General features: G+C 41.9%; 7 protein-coding genes across 7 annotated transcripts; 1 reads left to right on the top strand and 6 right to left on the bottom strand.

Moving 5' to 3' along the window:
* Window positions 1-930: 930 nt before the first annotated feature.
* On the bottom strand, window positions 931-2,385 carry C8R40DRAFT_1065894 (uncharacterized protein; the record flags this gene model as incomplete). The annotated part of the gene is made up of 9 exons (XM_046225708.1): window positions 931-1,010; window positions 1,058-1,110; window positions 1,209-1,255; window positions 1,299-1,457; window positions 1,525-1,527; window positions 1,633-1,685; window positions 2,039-2,064; window positions 2,160-2,172; window positions 2,265-2,385. The coding sequence occupies 9 exons, from the start codon at window positions 2,383-2,385 to the stop codon at window positions 931-933; spliced, it is 555 nt and encodes a 184-aa protein (XP_046090759.1).
* Window positions 2,386-3,096: 711 nt separating this feature from the next.
* Window positions 3,097-4,067, top strand: C8R40DRAFT_437768 (uncharacterized protein). Its single transcript, XM_046235067.1, has one exon. It carries the CDS (start codon window positions 3,255-3,257, stop codon window positions 3,864-3,866), a length of 612 nt encoding a protein of 203 aa, XP_046090760.1. The 5' UTR covers window positions 3,097-3,254; the 3' UTR covers window positions 3,867-4,067.
* A 6,440-nt stretch (window positions 4,068-10,507) lies between these two features.
* On the bottom strand, window positions 10,508-10,909 carry C8R40DRAFT_1034303 (uncharacterized protein; the record flags this gene model as incomplete). Its single annotated transcript, XM_046223419.1, has 1 exon — window positions 10,508-10,909. A coding segment is annotated over one exon (402 nt), but the record flags the coding sequence as incomplete, so codon positions are not given.
* A 1,197-nt stretch (window positions 10,910-12,106) lies between these two features.
* C8R40DRAFT_1027607 (uncharacterized protein) lies at window positions 12,107-12,616 on the bottom strand (the record flags this gene model as incomplete). The annotated part of the gene is made up of 1 exon (XM_046223103.1): window positions 12,107-12,616. A coding segment is annotated over one exon (510 nt), but the record flags the coding sequence as incomplete, so codon positions are not given.
* Window positions 12,617-14,574: 1,958 nt separating this feature from the next.
* C8R40DRAFT_1158341 (uncharacterized protein) lies at window positions 14,575-15,781 on the bottom strand (the record flags this gene model as incomplete). Its single annotated transcript, XM_046229723.1, has 4 exons — window positions 14,575-14,800; window positions 14,901-15,091; window positions 15,193-15,430; window positions 15,561-15,781. The coding sequence occupies 4 exons, from the start codon at window positions 15,779-15,781 to the stop codon at window positions 14,575-14,577; spliced, it is 876 nt and encodes a 291-aa protein (XP_046090763.1).
* Window positions 15,782-16,121: 340 nt separating this feature from the next.
* On the bottom strand, window positions 16,122-18,025 carry C8R40DRAFT_1082751 (carbon-nitrogen hydrolase). The gene is made up of 7 exons (XM_046227209.1): window positions 17,914-18,025; window positions 17,790-17,839; window positions 17,651-17,703; window positions 17,408-17,565; window positions 17,174-17,339; window positions 16,541-17,068; window positions 16,122-16,445 (listed from the first exon to the last, which is right to left on the bottom strand). The coding sequence occupies exons 1-7, from the start codon at window positions 17,971-17,973 to the stop codon at window positions 16,285-16,287; spliced, it is 1,176 nt and encodes a 391-aa protein (XP_046090764.1). The 5' UTR covers window positions 17,974-18,025; the 3' UTR covers window positions 16,122-16,284.
* Window positions 18,026-18,127: 102 nt separating this feature from the next.
* Window positions 18,128-19,892, bottom strand: C8R40DRAFT_1158342 (major facilitator superfamily domain-containing protein; the record flags this gene model as incomplete). Its single annotated transcript, XM_046229724.1, has 6 exons — window positions 18,128-18,528; window positions 18,606-18,796; window positions 18,893-19,264; window positions 19,321-19,514; window positions 19,579-19,719; window positions 19,815-19,892. 6 exons carry the CDS (start codon window positions 19,890-19,892, stop codon window positions 18,128-18,130), a joined length of 1,377 nt encoding a protein of 458 aa, XP_046090765.1.
* Between the last annotated feature and the right edge of the window lie 450 nt (window positions 19,893-20,342).

Below are 20,342 nucleotides of genomic sequence, written 5' to 3' on the forward strand. Positions count from 1 at the left end.
GCTCATGGGCACGTTCTTTTGCAACTCATAATATAATCATTGTACTGCATCAAAAAATGTAGAATACAATAACGATGGAACACTCATATGTTACAACGCAAGATAAAACCTCTTCACATTGCCATAGTCACATTAAAAAATTAAAACATTCACAACCAGCATTCCCCACAGAACTATTTAACATAAAAGCTCAGCTTTGATGAGAAGATAACAGTATAGAAAACATGCGGTATCACTGTGACGTTTGGCCTCCAAGTAGATGAATACTAGCAGAAGAAAAATCTCATCCGCTGCCAATGTTGCTCTGTTCAGCAATAAGAGTAGTGGGTCGGCTTTTGTGAACAAATGCGGTCCATATCGAACGGCAAAGCGACCTACAATCTTTGGTGTACCATCGCTTTTCACCGTCGTAACCTACATAACTACCAATAATCCATAAAAGATGTTGATCAACCAGAAACTTACTACCATCCACTCATCATTCGTGTACTTCATCTCATACTCCCTTCTCTCAGCCGACTACCTCCAGTACCTTGCCTACGGAACACCGGCTATTCACCTTGGAGTCTCATACAACCATGCGCGGGTTCTGTTCATGAACTTACTTATTCAGGAATCTTTCCTCCCTCTCCTCCTTCAAATCCGAGAACAATGTCCACAAAACACACTTCCCGCGGAACAACTCTCATGCCCTGATTTTTCATTGCGAATCCTATCATTGCAACTCCTACCGACCACCCTCAATACCAGGTATCACATGAGGTACAATCACATCCTCTGTTCGACTGGATATGTTTTGATTTAATCAACCAGCTCGTGCCCTTGTACAATCACGGCGTATTGGAGCTTTGTTCGTCAACGTAACAACCCTTATTGTTCATTATGTGAAATTAACTTCGTCATTGTCCTCTAACTACTGAATATGCCACATTAACGATTGACCATCTCTCTAACCTCACTCCATCTGCGATACACCAGGTTGTCCTTCATCCCGACGGCGTTCATAATATCTACATTGAACGTTCAGCATCATCCCCACTAGAACCAATTGACCCACAATCCACATCAGAATCGATGACTTTCCCTATTCGGCGCTCCTTCACAGAAAACCTTGATCATTATGTGGTACCATTAAATTATTCTAATCCACAAAAGTCTCAAAATCTCTTCTCCAGCATTCGGCGTCACAAACGCACTACTCATAGCACCGACGTTCCGTGGAATAGCATTTAAGACGTAGCACCTCCCACTCCACCTGAGGACAATAAAAATGTTTCTAGATCCAACTTTATATATACCCCAGGCGCACGACTAAGAAGCATACCCAACTCGGATCTTAGGAAGGGTCTTGCGCAATTTGCATTCATATCCCATCCCATACCCTCATCTGACGACGAAGTCATCGTTGAACATGCTAATCCTCCTCCTAAAACATTCCAACCGTTTCCTAGCCCAAGCTGTAACCAAGGTGTAGCATTTATCGGTAGCTCTATGATCGTTCTTTTGGTAAAAGAATGGACTTACCGACTGGTAGGATGGTACACAATTAATTATTATCACCACTAAAGGTTACACTCTTTATCCTGACAAAATTTCAGAAAGCTGCCCTTAGAACAAAGCGAAACGGCGTACCGTATAGAATTCCTTGACAAGGTTTGCAGAATAGTCGTGATTGACAGAATAGCCTAAGCAAAGGCAGTCAGTGCTAATCATAAATCATAATCATAGAGGGTTGAATACCTCTCGAATTGGGTACAAGCACAGAAATTGACTTACATGCGAAATTGAATATTCCATGATAATAGGCAGGAGTAGTGAGCGATTAGCACGGCTGGCCGTGAAGAGCCGTCTTCACAGACGTTCGTGAACAGCGCACGAAGTTCGCCTATTTCGTCCAAATAACAGATCCAAACCCGAGAAGAATGCATTCCTTCACCTTATTTATTTCTGGAAAATGGCAGTCTCGTCATCATACAGGGTTGAATTTTACCGTACAGCACACCTCATTTGACCAAAATTTGACCGTTAGATATCTCACCTGTATCTCGCTTCACTGGATGAATTCTGGAGGGCGACCTCGTTCTCTAACAGGCAAGCGAGTCCATATTCATACGAGCAGGTCATAAACGCCAACGAGAAGCAACGAGCAGGCAACTCACGTCGAGGTCATGACTAAGCAGAGGGGTTCAGAATCACTAATCTTATCGTATGTATAAACGTGGCAATAACGTGGCAATGCGGCAAGAATGTCCATATCAACGAACAATCTTCAACACAAACTGTCACCAGTGCTTCATTTGGTTCCGGGAGTGCTTCGCTTTCAAAACATCCTGTTTTTGCTCTTTCAATACAGCCAGCGTTGAATTCTAATCCCAACTTGTACATTTTGGGAACATGCACAGCCCAAGAAACCAAATGTCCTTTTTCATAAAATATACCGAGAACACCAACATCTGCAGCGCCTCAGCGATATAATCATCGTTGTTTCTATCTGGCCAGTTGAAGGACTTTCCTAAGTCAAATCCCATCTTGAACATGTGTCAATTCTTGATCAGGGCAATCAACCGGCACATCTTCACTCCATTCATACGCCGTCCTCGAGGTTACCGAAACTGATAGAAACATTGGAGATCGGTGATAAAAAGTCTAACGATGGGACTTCTATCTTCAATTTGTTCCCTAATCATGCCAATCCTCAATGGACCTTGAAAAGGCTGGCTGTTTCTCTCGTTTTCCTTCCCAAATCATCTCTCTTATGCGCCCCGCATCCTCATACGACGGAAATACTTCCGACCAGTATACAATACACGAACATCGTATAAGAGGGCTCTCATCTGCCATCTGGCTGACGCAGATACAGCCCTTTCCTCTACAAGCTTCCCCTAGAGAACCACGCATCCTTCGAGCCTACCGTGCAATTGCCACACTGCTGACAACCGACTCCATTGACGAAGGCCCTATCACAATCACTGGTGCGCCTGAAGTCGATGCCTCCCTATGCGTGACGATAGTAGCTCCTCAGTTTCTCAATCCTGTCTCTGGATCTGCACGCGCGTATTTTCGGAAATTTGGCGACCAGAAGCCTTCAATATCAGTCAAAAAAATATCAGTTGAAAATACAGAATCGCGTGCAATGCAGGACCTTCCCGAATTTACCCAGTATGTTTCGTCTTATAATATTGGTCTAATTTTGACATTTTATATTATGTAGGCACGGACCCGCACCTATTGATATAGTGAAGCACAGTGTAGATATGTTTCAAAACCTATTGCACACATCACACACCCCAACTTCTAGCCCGGAGAGCTTGAGGGTCTTCCGCCTAATCTTGAGCCGCTGTTGCATACAGGTAAAAGCCCGTGTAGATGCGGCCCACTTTCTTCTCCATTTCTACGGCGCTATGACCCTCACCAGCGTTTTCAGAGACTGGTCTCCTCGGCCTGAGGATGTGTTGGAGTCTCATGATCCCTGGGAGGCAGTAGAAGATCCGTGTCTTGTGCATGAATTGCAACAAGAACGCATTCCGATGCAGTTTTTCAAGGGCCAGATGCTTTTCCATTTCGGAGTTAAAACCGCTACTCACTGGATGGAAACCTTGCGCAAAACACTTGAGGAATTAGTGGACGCCACAAATCGGTATGCCTTGAAGGATTCATCAGGACCCCATCTCACTAGAATGGCGAAAGCGATGAGAACACTGGCACATCTTCTGAATACCCAGCCTATTCAAAAGATTTTCGATTCACGGTCTCTCCAAACACAATTGGACATGCTGCGTAAGAGGAGATCTCACCTTTCGATTGATGTAGTGCCAGCCGGCTTAGTTTTGAAGATTATTGGTAAGATGACTTCAGTCTATCAGTAGGATTTGTAGAAAATATTCTGCGAAACTGACACCATTCTGTAGAAGATGAACGTCAAATCGGCGAGACAGCAGGACATCATGTACTGCGTTATCTTTTTTCGTTGGTTACGTGGTATAAGGCAGCCACAGTAGATCTTCCCAGCCTCATGAGGCGCTTGGCCAATACCCCTCCAGTTCTATATATCGTACGGATTCCAGTTCTACGCCCTCAGGCAAAGGCAAAAATGCACTCTCCTATCTTCATCGCTAGAGAAGAATTGAATCGGTTTCTTACCTCGGGAGATATTGAATATGCTTACACATCAAGGGAACTGCACAAATTTAATACCGCACTCGATGAGCTCTTCGCGAGGAGACCGGCAGTACCTTACCTTACTTCGTCCACATCACTAAATGGAACCCCTTCAGAGGATTTCCCCGGAACCGTGCATTCAGCAGGCATTGCTCTCGCCGTGATGAACGGCGACTCATCTTCCAGCTCCCCTTATCCGACGTCTCCTCATTGGGTCCCAACGGAGACAAAACCTAGGAAACCTCGAACTATTCTGTCTTCTGCTCACTCAAGTCATATCTCTCCTGAGTACCTTGTTAGGCCCCCTCATGGGGGTTTCACCACATCGTCTAAAAAGTGCTGCTATTGCTGCAGTCTTTTAGACGAGATTCTTTCTTCATCTGCTCACAATTCTTCCAGCCCTGATAGTTTTTCAGAACCAACTGCGCCGTTCAAAGACCACTATGGGATCGTCATCCCTTGGACTCCACCTCCCCTCGGATACGGACTGGGCGTCAAGACCCTGGCGCTGTTAGAACGCGAACTGACTGCCCTACTATTAGGAGGCATTCTTAAGAATTTAGACCATGTGTTTTCAACAACTAATGAAGCTAGAGCACATCTTGATGACGACATGTTCGCCTCTTGCTCTGGATCTTCTCACTCTCAAATACCCGGCCGCCTGCAACATTCCTCTAGGCTACCGACAGTATTCGAGATCTCAGAAAGTAATCGTAGCAATAGTAACCACTCACGAACCAACGGGGAGCGCTCCTATTAACAACAACTTCGTTCCTCTCAATCTCATACTTTTCTGCTCCTTCATCCGGACGTTTGTTCAATGCTTCCTCGTTGTATATCGATCGCTTCATCACCGTAGTTCTGTCTTGCGTCTTTGAACTTTCTTGTACATCATTAAGCAGTACTTCGAAATATCCAACGTCTCCTGAACTTTTTGTTTAACCTTTCTACTTCAGTCATGTACAGTACTCCTGGACATGATACTCGACATCGTTTCCCCACATTGAAAAATCATTCCACCGTATAGGTTACCACCCCGACACTTTTTTCCATGCTTTAGGAACCAGCTAACCAAAGAACGAAAAACCGGGGACAACGTGACTTTTGCGAATGTTATACGTTCCGTTACCTGATTTCGAAAACGGCGCTGCGAGAGTTAATGCGACAGCGACGTCATCTCGGACTGCATGCATTATACTGTACATATGACGCTGGACAGAGAGCTTCATGGATGACAGGATCGAATATCGATAAATCCCCAAGCTCTTCGAAAGTCAGTGGACCGAATTTTCTCGAGTGACCAGAGAAGATCAGCCACATTGTTAAAAGATGTATGTTGTTGCTATAGTTCTTAGGATCTGGAAAAACGCGTCCGGGAGGGAGCTCGCACGGTGGAATGGTTCCAAGGGTATGTTGATGAGTGTATTTAAGGAATACACCGATGGGAATGGCGAGAAGATTGGTTTCGGTTTCAGTAAGGGCGCGGATAGCCCGTATTAACTTTCCGGGCCAGGTAAGCCGGGGAGAAATGCAGAGAAACTAGAACAAACTGGCCTCTGCAAACGATACGTCCTAATACCTGAATTCGATAATGCGACTGCCAGCGTTGGCAGGGTAACGACGTCATATCCGACTGCATACATTATACTGTACACAGGCGGATAGACACAGATAGCTTCACCGATGACACAATAGAATGTGGTCAGATTCCGAAGATCCTCATATGCCAGTGTACTAAACCTGCCCTGCCGACCATTGATGCCAAACTATTTGACTTGCTCTTAGTCTGATGCTTTACTATAAGCAAGGAAAACACAGGAATAACATCAGAAAAAATACCACAATGAAAACAAAGCTCACGCCACGTCCTCTCCATCAACAAAATGCAGTAAAGCCCACGAACCGGTAGCAGAAGATATATGTTGGCCGACCATAACCAGCGCTATCATAATCTGTGCAATTTCGTGGTCCCGCAGACTTTTACCAGAGCAATATTTCTCGTTCATAAGTGCGGCAAGCATGTCCTGCTGTGTAATATCGTATCAACGAGTGAACGAAGTTCGACTGAAAAAAACATCCTAACCGGTGACATTTCCTAATCTTTAACTGATGATCCCTCTCTTCCTCCAATAGCGGCCCAACTACCACACCTCCCTCATATACATCTGCCACTCTTACCCCTCTAATCCTCTACGCCACGAAAAATAACAATGTTCAAGTATGATCAAAAGCAACAACTAATAAAACTCACTACCAAGCAAAAAAAAAAATAACAAAATCCTTTCATTGACAACTTGCCTTAATTAATGAAACCCAACAAATGACTAGGAAATCATGTCAAACTCAAACCACCCAATACATATCACAACCTAAAAACAAATTCTACCGACAACACACACACAATGCATTACTTTCACTCACTCAAGATATATAAATACATGTGTGCCTTTCTTCCATTCAATTCCATCATATCTACAGCAGCTTCCCTATTAAATAACATATCATGCTGAAATACTCCTTCATTGATCTGACCATCATATGACCACATACCAGATCCATTAATTACTCTGGCAGTAAAATGATTTTCACCGTAGTATATTATTGAATTCAAGGAATATCTTAAACATATATTTGTGTTATACAATGGTACAATCAACTCATATGATGGAATGATATCACTCACACCATTTAACTCAAACACAATTACTTGTTTTGAATCTCTACTTAACAGTAATGTCGAAGCACAATCTTGGTTACATGTTATGTTACTACTTAGATCAACATGATTAACTGTATACAAAACATCAATATAATCCTGCACAGAACTAATTTCATGTTTATATGAAAATAATGGTTCCAACTGTTCAGCAAGCAGATTATAACACTTTGCACTTCCTATATATCTGTTTGTAAAGTTATGCAAACTACATACACCACTCAATTCCAAGTATACATTACTCCATTCACACACATGAGATTGTACAAGTGTTGATACAGGTAAAAGAACATGACCATGTTGCATGTAACCACTACCAAAAACATCAAATACCTCATTGCGCCATATATCACGCATCAAATTCCACATTGATGTATACATTTGCTTCTCATGACTGTTACAAAGTTCTTGCAAATGACTGAACACCTGTTTCGACGGAGATTGATTATACCACAAATTGCGACTAGCAACAGACATACACTCATAGCAATTATATAACACAACAAATGCAGTATCGAAACAACAACTCCAATTATTGCTATCCCATGAAGGCCCTCTTGATGTAATGCTCACATCCTTAATCAATGAATGTTCATCATGCCTAACTTTCATTAATTTATGTACCTTTTCATTATTCTCAACATTTTCATGCTTCCGTTTAGTACCATTATATCCAGTAAATTCATAATGCACCACAGAAAACTTGAACCTTTGTTCACCCTCTGCATCTGGAACATCCTTCAATTCACCCTTTTCAAATCCCCAAATAATCTTTGTATTATGTGCCATGACTTCAAAACGCCTTGCTTCAAACCAAAGATCATAAGGAATAACAGGCAAATTCAAATCATCTATTGTAACTTTCTTGGTTATAAACAAACCTTCTCGGCTACGAGGCCTTGACACAGAAACATATGCACCATATCCACCCAAATGCAACATACATAAAATTGCTCTCAAAGTATGACCTTGAGCTCCTTGGCCAGTAAGAGCAAATAACGGCTCAAAGGGTAGTTGCATTCTCACAACAGACACTAAAACTTTTTTACATTCTTCATTGACTATATATGTAGTATACCTCCATGACCTTGCTTTAATAGGAAAATATCCCTTTGGTAATCCTGAAAGTTGTGCCTTGCTGTCAGGAAATTCAACCAATGCATATCTACAACATGTAAGACCATTACTATCAGTTGATAATTCCAACTTTCTCAAATAACCCCTTGATCCATTTGTAATACCCAATTCAGTATTCAGATTTTCATGCTTTAATATCACTGGCATTCCAATATATAGATTCAATATACCTGGCAAACCTGCTCTTAACTTGCCAGATGAAGTATCCATTGCTAACAACTGTGCTTGCTCAAAAGGTGATGGAACCAGCTTTTTACTACTAGAACCTAATTTACCACCATCTTTATACTGAATCTGATCATATGCAACTACTGTAACCAAACTAGGAGAGTGTATGCCTCTACATATAGCTGCAGCTTTATATCCATTCAAGGCTCTACGCAAAGAATTTTTTGATACAATTATGGAAGCAAGGTACTGTGATTCATCATCAAAAACCACCCCATTCGGATTACGTGAAGTCTTGATTGCACGACTGTTGAAAAGATCCACATCTGCACTGTTACATTGACGCAACCTCAAACGCCCTACAGCTGCTGCGTACTCAACATCACCCTCCATACGTTTCTGTTTATGTAATTCAACAACAGTATTTATTGACTTCCATGCCATACGGCCTAACCTGCGCATTAACTCTTCATCTGTCTGTCTACCAGAACAACGTATCGGAACATAAAGAGGTGTTCCAACAGGTGGATATTGAAAAGGATCTCCACAAAATATAACATTAACTCCACCAAAAAAATCATCTGGTTTTTCTTTTGCATAACGCAATGATCCATCAATGTCAGCCAACAAAATTGAATCCACCATTGAAACTTCATCAATCAACAGCAAACAAACATCCTTCCATTCTCTACGCAAGGAATTATTTTTCTTAACAGTAGCAAATATAGCAACATTTTCATTCAACTCCCCTAAAGGCCGCTTGGATCTCCCATTCTTAAATTCTCTAACAGAAATATTCAAGCCACTATGTATGGTTTTACCATTAACTAAAGAGGCTGCATTACCTGTAGGTGCAAGTGCCCGATAAGTATGCTCCATGCTATAATACTCCATTACCTTCTGAACTGCACGAATAATATGAGTCTTTCCTGTTCCGCCAGGACCTGTCAGATTCATCACCAATGCTTCCTTTGCAGTCCACTCAGGTATCTTCAATATTTCTCGAAATATAACCACAGATGATATAATCTCAAATGCAACTAATTGTTCATCATTCAAATCAAATTCCTGTGCTATTCTATCTTTTAACTGCATTGGTGTATACTGTTCAGAATTCACATCTGACACTTCACCACAACCAATACTATTATAATATGTGCCACTTCCTTCTGAAACACAACTTTCTTGATTACTAGAATCTTGAACTGCTATGTTGCTTTTGCTATAACGAGCACTTGCAACTTTATCTGCAATTAACTTTCCTTCATTAATCCATTTTTGCACATTATTCTCATTCAACGTAACATTCAAACTATTATTTGAACTTATCCAAATAGATTCTTTCAATTTAGAAGATGGTTCCTTCAACCATGCTGCACATGTCAAATCTGATCTTAACAGCTCTAATTCCTGAATATCCAATGCAGACCTTGCACTTTTATTTTTCAAACTACTGGGTACAACAAAAGCGCTGAGTTCATCATCATTATCCAACACAGAATAAACATCAGGAGGTAATTGTACAGAATTAGCTAAAAAATCCGATCTTTTCCTCAACCTCTCAGCATCTCTCTGATCAGCACATTCATGTATTTCTTCCCAATTACACAATATTCTTTTATGTTCTTCACACAATATTAAACTTTCCAATTCTACTTCAACAACATCTTCAATCAATTTGTTTAAAGTGGAGAATGGCTTGAAATGAGCAAGAACAAACAAAGCATAATCTTTGTGATGTTTACGAGGAGGCACTATTCCAACCATTACAGGCACAAACTCTTTCCCAACATCACCTTGCCTGTAATTAGTATGCCGAATGAGTTCATGTGTCTCATACAATGGATGACCAGCCATAAGTTTATACCTTCTTAAAACACCTAAACGTGTATCAGAAGTATTTACAGTTTTGCTTTTACTCTGCAATTGCAATGAAACATACCTGATAAAATCATAAAAGCACATATCAAACAGCATTGCATCACGATACCAATAATCAATAATCTGACTATAACTGAACATCTTTCCATCTTTGAAGCCTAGTGAAAGCTGAATATCTACTTCACTTCCTTCATTATTGGAACCATCACTCCTAACATCAAGCTTATACAATTGTTTCACAAATGACATTAAATTACCAGAAGGTAATATAGCACTTTGATGAGAAAACATATTATCTCCAAGTCTTCTCAAATACCTTGCACATTGCTGTGCATGAATCTGCTGCTTACGGCCAAAATGGGTCAAACACCTATGTAACAATTTTTTTGAAGCAATAACTGGATCATTATCCACTTCCTCCGTTGCTAATGAAGCAACGGCCTTAGACAATGTTGATAAAAGAATATCTGTACTTAATGGCATTTTTGTAATATAATCAGATATATAAAACATTGCAGCCTTAGCAGCCTTTCCTGACAAGATACACTTAAGATCATGATTATGCCTAGTATATACTAGCAAATCAGGATTGTGACCATTAACATCACTTTCTTTACGACAAAAGATTATTGAATTTTCCTCAATGTCATAACTGGAACTTTCAATGATTTTATGAGGATAGCCAAACCTACAGCTGCTACTGCTACTTCGTCCTTTATAACAAACAGGTCGACATTTATGCCGCTGGAACCGCTCCCCTATCTTTTTATGCTCATCTTCAAATAACCTTTGCCAATCTGAATGCATTACACTATCATTGCCATTATTGTCAAATAAATGTGGTGGCATTTCAATCCGAGGTTCATAACCTTCAGCCAATGGACAATCAACTTTAGGAAGATGATGATGTATAATATCATCAAAAAATGTCAGAAATTGTGAGGAATACCCTTCAACTTCACGCATTTTCTGATGAACCTCAGATGGATTTAAACCTCCACGAAGAAATAACAAGTAATGACCATGAAAACAGCCTCTCTCTGTAAGCTCTGCGCAACCAAAGAATGCTCGAAGATGACCGAAAATCCCTCCATCAACAGTACTTTTACCAGCTTTAAAATCCCATCCAAACAAATGCTCAAAAACAGTATGGTACATGAAATCAAAAAAATCAGCAGCAGCAACAGGATCCTTGACAACACGACAAGCACGTTCACTACGTGGATGAACTACATAGGGAAAACGTTCTGCCAAATCTACTTTATCCTCCCCATATATCACCTGAAACACAGGGCTGTGAACCGCTGATGGATTAAGAGTCAAAAACAAATGTGGCAAACCAAAATAAGCATAGTAACTGCGTATCTGATTCCTTGTAGCAGTCTTTGACGCTTGTGAACCAGGAATTTTAGCAGCAATTATATTCACCTGCTTCAATAACTGAAAAGCATCCAATTCTTCATCTGAAAACTCTACTTCATCTTTTTCATTCTTTAATTTATCTGCTAAATCAGACAACACAGATGAAGATATACTCAACAACATCGGAGCAAGTGCAGAAAATTTGTTTGATGATATCCATAATGTTGTATGAAGATGAGCTTTTCTTCGCTGAATGACATTCAAAGCAACAAATGAAAAAAAATGATGGTAACGAAACTCATGAGTACTCTGATCAAGAAGATGCTCAACATGCGCTTCCAAAGAAACAGCAGGCCTACGGCGACGATCCTCAAAACCCCCAATACCCAATGGAAATAATGTTGGAAACATGCCAGGAAATAGATCCGGATTATTGTATTCATCAATTGGATCTTTCTCATACTTCACAATAACATCCTTATTATTTACTGGCAATGATTGAGCAATATTATTAATTGATGATGCAGTCATAAACCGTGCTGGGACATCTTGTGACTCTGCATCATATATGCCTGAACGTTCCAACAATACATTCTCTTGTTCTGAATCAACCAATAACTCTGCAGGATGACTATCAAATCCAACTGACTCAACACCAAAAAGATCATCAACAGAACTATCATGATCATAAACAATCCGTTCCTGCAACCCTGGAAGCAAATCATTGTCAGGATATAATTCCAACATACTATTATCCAATGTGTACAAGCCTGTATACAAACGATTGCGATGACACAAATCAGATAATAACATCCGGATAACACTTCTACGAACAAAGTATGGCTTTAACTTCCTCAAATCATCATGTTTCAGCCTTGCTTTACTCACAAACACCACAGTAATTAAATCATTCAAATCTGCGGGGCTCCACGGCAATTTTTTTGCAACAGAACAAATGTCAAGTGGATGAGCACACACATTTCCATGCAACTGTAAAGAATCACCAGCATTTGATGATCCATATATACGAGTAACATGTGCTGATGTATGATATATAGCACATGCCATTTCCTCAACCCAAGTAATATCTTCAATACCTTCTATCAACTCTCCCCTATACAGATGGTTATTCAAAGCTAATCGAGGCATAGAAACACGACGCAAACAATTATAACACTCTTGGCAAAAATAAATTTCAAATGAAGAACAATCTATATCAGTAGAACGTATACCACGCTTGTCCAACAACAAACCATCCAGAGCTCTGCAAATATACGTAAACCGAGATTGAGGTGTTTGTGCCAAAATGAAAGGATCCGTAACTTTTAGAACAGACAAACTAGGCCACTCTGATTCCAGCCTGTAACAACCAGTATACAACTGATCAGCAGAACCACAACATGCACATATTTCTGGTACAACATATTGCACTGCCTGCCGATAGTTGTATAAACACTTCATTCGAACATCAACAGGAACAACTTGCGGCCAAATGTTAGATGATTTGTGCAATAGATCATATTCATCATTTGCATGCTGTATCCTGCTATCCCTCCTTTTGTCTTTTTTATCCACATTTTCTTTCGATTGAAACACATACTGTTCAGGAATAGCATGAACTATATCATCCAACAACGTCTCTGTGTACCCTATTGCAACCAACAACTTCAATATAACACCTCGCAATTCCATGCCAACAAATACTGAACCATAACAATACAAGTATCTGTCTGAAAGTGTAACATCATCCATACTGAAAAAATATCTATAATCCCTCTGAAAACATTTAGCTAACAACTTGAACAAATTATTTGATCTCATTTCAGAGAACCCATGTGGAGATGGACAACAAAAAATAGGTGATAAAGTTGATCCTCTTTCACATATTTTCAGAGCTTGTTTCACTCTCACCAACTCATCTGCAGACAACTGTTCAAACACAGACATTATCACAGGTAAAAATTCATTATCTATCAACAACTCAACACATCGACCAACTTGAACATGCACTTTAAGATGACAATGTAATGTATTCACTACAGCTAAACCAAATTCTACAACACATTGTTGATGTACATATGAGTACAAACAAATATCTTCTAGTCCAACCACAAAACTCCTACTGGAGAAATTCAACAATGCTTGGATAACATTATCCAATGCAACATCATGTTTAACCCGCTTTGTGGAGATAATCAATTTCTGTGTCGACAACTTGCTTAGATGAACCCGACAGCTATCAATATGTTCTGGTAACAACCAGAGAGGAACATTGCCACTCAATGTAACAGCGGTACGCAGCAATGAATCCATAGTCAAACACAATCACCATTGAAGTATACTACAAAACCTGTTATATACAACATTGTTTGGCCATCTAACATGCTCTATCTCAATTGAGTTACCATTCGTTTCAACGGCCATGACCAACAAAAAATGCACATTCTCATATATTCTCGGACGCAACCGAAAATCTATAAACATTCCAAAATCCAATCTATACCTAAATATCACATCTCATTCTATTTACTCCAACTCCGCCACAATCAGCAAGTACACAATCACCTTGATTACTACAAGTAGATAGAAGCAAGATACACAACACCAGCAGACCGACACTGATCAAATGGAAACCACCGAGATCGTACGTATGTATACAGCTAAGAAAAGAAGTACCAATCTCGTAAAGATAAAGTCTATTAACAACCGACAACACATTACTTTTCTCGGACTAAACACAGCAAACAGTTGACTCCAAAAGTTCAATGAATGCAACTATCCCTTTACCCTTTATATCATATGTAGCATATAACGTATCTATAACGTATCTACATGAAATAAATTGACATCACAGGACAGAATCACGGATTAACTTCGCATCATTGCAATCTGATCTCACAAAACGCCACCGTTTCATCCCTACAAGGACCTCCTCCTTCAGAGTCGGTGAAGCAAGGACAACAACAGAGAGATAACGATAGAGAATAGAATAACTAACACGATCAAGGCGACGGATTCTCATAGCTCTTCCAATCAACCCCATCCTTCCACAATGTTTCCTCCGACCCTCAAATTTGAAAAGAGCTGGCATCCACACTTCCCGAACCCCTCCGAGCTTCACACCCCAGCTCCACCACATCCCCCAAGATTAATCAATCCCCATCGTCCCTTGGCTCATAAAATGTATTATAATGCATTTGATTTGGATCCATAACACGTATAATATTATGCAAACTCTCCGGATCTTCTTCGTCCGGCTCGACGATATTCTGACCTTTCCGGCCATCGTCTTGGTCGTCTTCGAACCATCCAGCGGGGTCGTCGTCGTCGTCGTCGTCTTCGACGTCTTCGAGATCGGATTCAGAGGGTTTGTAGTTCCTGCAATGTGTGGGAAGATAAGGAAGTAAATGGGTAAGCCGATGAGAGAAAGGGGAAGAATGGCAAGAAAGAAAGTAAAAGAAAGGAGAGAAACACGTACATGAACGCCCATATTCTCGCCTCCCTCTCTTCTCTTGACATAACTTCGTTCTGCATGGGATAGCCATGATGCATGCGCTTCTCTTCGATTCTTTGTTTGCGTTGAAGGTCATGAACATGTGCACGCTGTTCGATCTCGATGGCTTCGTCCATTCCGAGCATCCCTATATGTGACGGTCCAGCTGTGGCGCCCTGCACAACAAGTATACAATTAATCAATGATCTCAGTTGAAGTATTTAATGCGGGGAAGTGCAAGATATAGGATAGACAGAGAAGAACAAAAAAAACTCACAAATCTAGCTATCGCCCTCTTCTTCGCATCTATCGCGTTCTTCATCGGGTGAGCAGGCTCCGGCTTCATCTCAACATCATCAATACCTATCATAGACTCGGAATCATCGTCGCCTGTAATCCTAGTATTCTTCAGTCCGGTGTTAATCACTTCCATTCCGTGGACTTCTACCAGTTGTTCTTGGATCGCTGCTTGTTCAGCGGTTATTCGTTGGACGTATGAGGATGATGTTGCATTGCTAGGGTGTATGATACATATAATATATATATATGTACACACGTTGGAGCAAAGAGTACGTGAAGGAGGGTAAGAGGGGAGTAATAGTAAGTAACAAAATACCACGACAAATCGAACAAAGGGAAACCCACCTAGAAGCCAATATCTTTGCATTCCTGCTGAACTTGTTCTGCAGCTCCCACACTGACATCTCCGAGATCGGTGTTTGTTTGGGCTTGTGAGAAAGGAATCCTGGCGGGACAGCTGATCTATGACTGTTGCTCCTCGGTCGGCGGTGCGTAGGCGACGTCGAGCCTGAACGATGTTCTGAGCGTCGTATTGGTGAATGTGGTGAATTTGGCGGGGAGGACATTGTTGGTTCTCTAGTCGATTGGTCGATGAGAAAAACGTTGGGTTTGTGATGTTGTGACGTCCGGATATTGTTGGTTTAATGACCAGACAGTATCAAGGAGATTACCAGCTGTGTCCCACTTTCTCCAGATAATGCGCAGTTGTATGTTAGTTGGTCTGTAAAGGTGATCAAGTAAATCGAGCAAACAAATCGTTGGGATCCGCTGCTCAATTTATACGTATTCCGGCGCTTGTGTTTCCTTATTAGGGTAGTCGACGCCTGGATCTCCTGACGTCCGGTGATGGCCATTAGACTTGTAATGCTGTACTGACGCCGCCCTCCAATTGACAACCAATATTGTCCCAAAAGTACAAGCGCTTGAAACAGAAGGCAATAAGAGGCCAAATAAAGCAACTCTTCACGTAGTACTATTTAGACCAGACTATCTGAGTATTCATCTATAAGTTTATCAGCTGCTATTGCCACCCGTGAATGAGGATTTTATCTCGACAGCTTAGTTGAAATCACTGGACTCGAATAGGACCAGTTTTATATCCTCTCAGTGTGAGCGGTACTCCAAAACTCCGCACTCCCTCCTCTCTCCTGCCCATTATCCCTACAATTCTAGGCATCCCCGAACTATGACACATGTTAAATATTGCAGATGAGCCCGCGAATGTTTGACCTATGGTGAATGTGGAACGTTGAATGGGAGAATCAGATAGGAAATAATAATCATCATAAGGAACTTCATAAATGAGGTCAAAATATAGCAAATACCTTTCTCCTCGCCTGTTCGATTGCAGATGACTACGATGGTTCTTCTATCGGACGCGCAAACTCCTCCTTGCACTTCTTCCTCGTCCTTGGATTCTTTTTGTTCTTTAGCACTGCTATTGCTACCGGAAAGACGCGCCTGAATAGTATCATGTTGCCGCAATGATGATGATGCCCCGCCCTGAACCCATAGTGGTTTTAATCTGGTAGCCCAGAATTCAACTGTGGTCCAATCAAATATATCGCCAAAGTCCTTTTCATTTTCCTCCTCCTTTCCCCAGTCCGCCTTCATCTTCTTCATCACTTCTCCATCGTCCGAGAGCTTTGACTCATAATGTTTGACCCGGGAATCCAACCACGCATTCAACATCACTACCACATCCACATCCTCCTTCAGTGCATACTCCGCAACTTCGTATGGCGGTCCCCTGGTCTTCCAATCAGCTGGAGGCTGCGCATTGAGGTCCATGCAGATCCCAAGTGTCAGTCTGCCTATAGGGGGTGGGAGGACGAATGAGGCGAAACCGGAGCCTGGAATTTGGGAATCAGAATCACGGGTTATGGGAAGTTGAGGAAATATGAGGAAAAATAGTTGGCAATAAAGTATTAAAAACGGAGCGAATATCAAATCCTAACCTGCCTTTGCCCAAGTCCTATCGGTAGCGAACAAGTTTGTTTTGCGATAGTTACCAATGAAATATCCGTTGGGTCCACAGAGTACTGCACTGTTGGCACCGACAATCGACGAACCTGGAGTCGATATCGCATCTGTTACATCAGAAATACCTGTATTCTCCGCAGACTGTGGGATCTGTGAGCCCGGGGACTGTAGGTAAATTCAAGCTATGTATGCAACGGAACGACACTGACTTGGCTCGAAATTTCACGATCTGAGAGCTGTTCCGGATAGCCAGCCAAGACATAGCATCCTAGTCCCCGGGCAAGGCTTGCGCACATCTGCGACGTCGGGCCTACCTGCGGGAGTTCGAGGAACGGGGATATCTCGTTGGAGTCTTCGAATACATAGCCTAAGTACATGAAAGTGTGGTCAACAAGAGAATGATACAATTTGCACATATATATATGTTTCGAGTGGCAGAGAAATCAACTTACCTGACAGTATCATCTCCGGAAAACATAATAAATCGATCGTTCCCGGCTCGATACTACACATACGAAGGTCAAAGTGACGTAGAAGAACGAATCAAATCGGACACAGTAGATGCGATGAATATGAATGATTTACACGTACGTAGAGCACAGTTCCTTTGCTCTCCGTGCATTGGCCTCGACCTGGCCAACCTGTGAATAGTGATTGAGCCGTGAATTCAGTATTGAAACATTCGTACAAATCTCGGACCCGGAAGAGAGCTCACTTTTGGAGAGAATTGGACGAGTGCGATACGTAGTTCTTGAGCCTCCTGGGACTGGTACATTGAAGATTGAGGTTAGCTGAGGTTAGCTGAGATTTAGCGGAGCGGAAGACGGAAGGACAAGGACCGATAGTTCCGTTGAACCTCGTCGACAAACAGATTAACATTTACTTAGTATTTTGTGTCTATACATAGTACATATACTCTATAGATTGCCTCAGAGATTATAAACAAACCAAGCGCTCCTATCTCCCAATCCACTCTTTTCCTCTTTCTCTTGCTCCACTGTCGTCCTCCTCCTATTCTCCGCCTTCTTCTTGTTCTGACTCCACAAATACCCCAAATTAATGGCACCAAAAATCGCCATAAATAAACTAAAGACTAGCAATGTGATAGTTGCAGAAGTGTATTCCGGTGCAGGACTCAGAGAGCCTAGAAGCCATGTAGCAAGGATGCCTCCAGAGTTAGTCATGATGAACCCTATAGCAATAGCTGTTGCACGCCGGGTCTGGGGAGCAGCGTTGTTTGAGCTCCAGGCAGACAGTGTGGGTGCGGTGGTGTATGTTCCTGGTATGGAAAAGAAGAGGGAACCGTATTGAATGTGGTGCGATCGGGAGCCTGGTTGCCGAAAATTGATTGATTCAGTAGTCAGCAGTGGAATTAGAATTGAATATTCGAGGAATCAGTCGGCATACCCAAGAACATCGCAAAGCCAATGACGCAGAACAGTGAAGACACGATGACAATAAGCCCACGGCATTGATATCGGTCAGATATGAAGGCTGAAATCATGGCGACAACGAATCCCACAGCAAACGGCGGCACGGTCATCAACTGGGCTTTGGCTGCGGTGTATCCAAGTCCTTGAATAATTGATGGTGCAAAACTACAAATAACGAATTCCCATGAGTTCGGCAACTCCATCAAATTCCGAGGCTCGAAAAGTCCTCTCTCAAGGCGCATCGAAGCAAAGTTGACTCACTATGCCAACGAATACAACACCACCCCATCGAGGAAGAACGCAATGGCAAGGAACCAAACCTGCGGAAGCTTCGTCGCTTCCAAAACCTCCTTCCAGCTGAAACTTTCTTCCTCATCCGTATGAGCGTTGTCTTCCAATAACTTAGCATTGACGTAGCGTTTTTCTTCCGCAGTCAAAAACCACGCCGTATCCACAGATCTAGGAAGAGTGAAATACGAAGAGAGACCAAACAAGACGGTGAATAATCCTTCGAGAATAAATATCCAAGCCCAGCCTGGCCGGTTTCCAATTCCTTCCATGTGGATGATGGCGTAGGCTAGGATACCGGAAAATGCGCCAGAGACAGAAGCTGAAGAGAAGAAGGTGGAAACACTGTGAAGAATGTGTGAGTAAGGATTCAAGGATCACATTATTTTCTTGTGACTGACCGCAAGTTCATTTTGTATCGAGGGTAAAAGTATGAGAGATACAGCACAAGACCTGGGAATACCCCACCCTCGCATAGACCAAGAAAGAACCGACACGCGACGAGACCTGAATATGATTTTACGATGCCCTGAAGCGTAGAAACGATACCCCAGAGCGTCAACATTGTCGGAAGCATGAGGTTGGGTCCTACAGCCTGGTTCATTATTTCTAGATTTTAGTATCTCCAAGCGATGAAGGAAGGAAATATGTGCTTTCACCTTGAGCATTAGGTTCGAAGGAAGCTCTGCTACAATATACGGGACGTATGTCACAGTGAGCGCAATACTATATTGCTTGTTCGTCATTTTGAGGCCGGTTTGTAGTCCAGCTACGCGAGCATTGCCTACGTTCGTTCGGTCCTAGAAATGAAAGCAGACGTCAGCAATGTGATCTCTGTGAAATATACTAATAGCTACTGATAGATGCTCAGTAGTAAGTGTTGGATGGAACTCACCAGAAACGAAAGGAGGTAAAACATTGCCACAATAGGCAAAACATACGTATCTATCTTGCGCCAGACTTTCTTCTCCATAGCTGGGTCTTCACCAACGGTAACGTAGTGGCCACCAGAGCTACGGTAGCTGCCGATGGATGATGACTCTGTAGCATCTTTAGTATCTCTAGCACTATCGGTGCTTTGAACAGATTTAGCCATGAAGAAGACCGAGGGGTGATTGGGTGGAGGATATGGTGTGGTACAGGCAAGAAGCAGTGGAAGAACTAGGTGATCAGTAGGTGAGAAATGGCTTCAGATTTTCGTTGGCGGAGCAACCATTTGCTTTAAAAGTTCGGTTTTCTCCTTCAAAAGGTTGAGCGATTCCCGGCCAGAAGACACTTTCATTTCTTAACAGTAATTGGCATGACTGATGAGTCGGATTGTGTTGAATTTGTGTGCGCGTGGTATGTAGTTCATAATTCGGCGTTAGGAACGGGGGTTTCATACACTGACAAGACGAACCGACCGCGTGGGCCACAGTGTAAT

Source organism: Lentinula edodes, assembly GCF_021015755.1.
Source record: "Lentinula edodes strain Le(Bin) 0899 ss11 chromosome Unknown C8R40scaffold_3, whole genome shotgun sequence".
NCBI lineage: Eukaryota > Fungi > Basidiomycota > Agaricomycetes > Agaricales > Omphalotaceae > Lentinula > Lentinula edodes.

Excerpts from the sequence above, each read along its gene's own strand:
- C8R40DRAFT_437768 (XM_046235067.1), top strand. The coding sequence starts at position 3,255 with ATGTTTCAAAACCTATTGCACACATCACACACCCCAACTTCTAGCCCG.
- C8R40DRAFT_1082751 (XM_046227209.1), bottom strand. The coding sequence starts at position 17,973 with ATGTACCAGTCCCAGGAGGCTCAAGAACTACGTATCGCACTCGTCCAA. Across the intron at positions 17,704-17,789 it reads GCAAAGGAACTGTGCTCTAC|TATCGAGCCGGGAACGATCG; the intron begins GTACGTGTAAAT and ends TCGTATGTGTAG. Across the intron at positions 17,566-17,650 it reads TCCGGAGATGATACTGTCAG|GCTATGTATTCGAAGACTCC; the intron begins GTAAGTTGATTT and ends TCATGTACTTAG.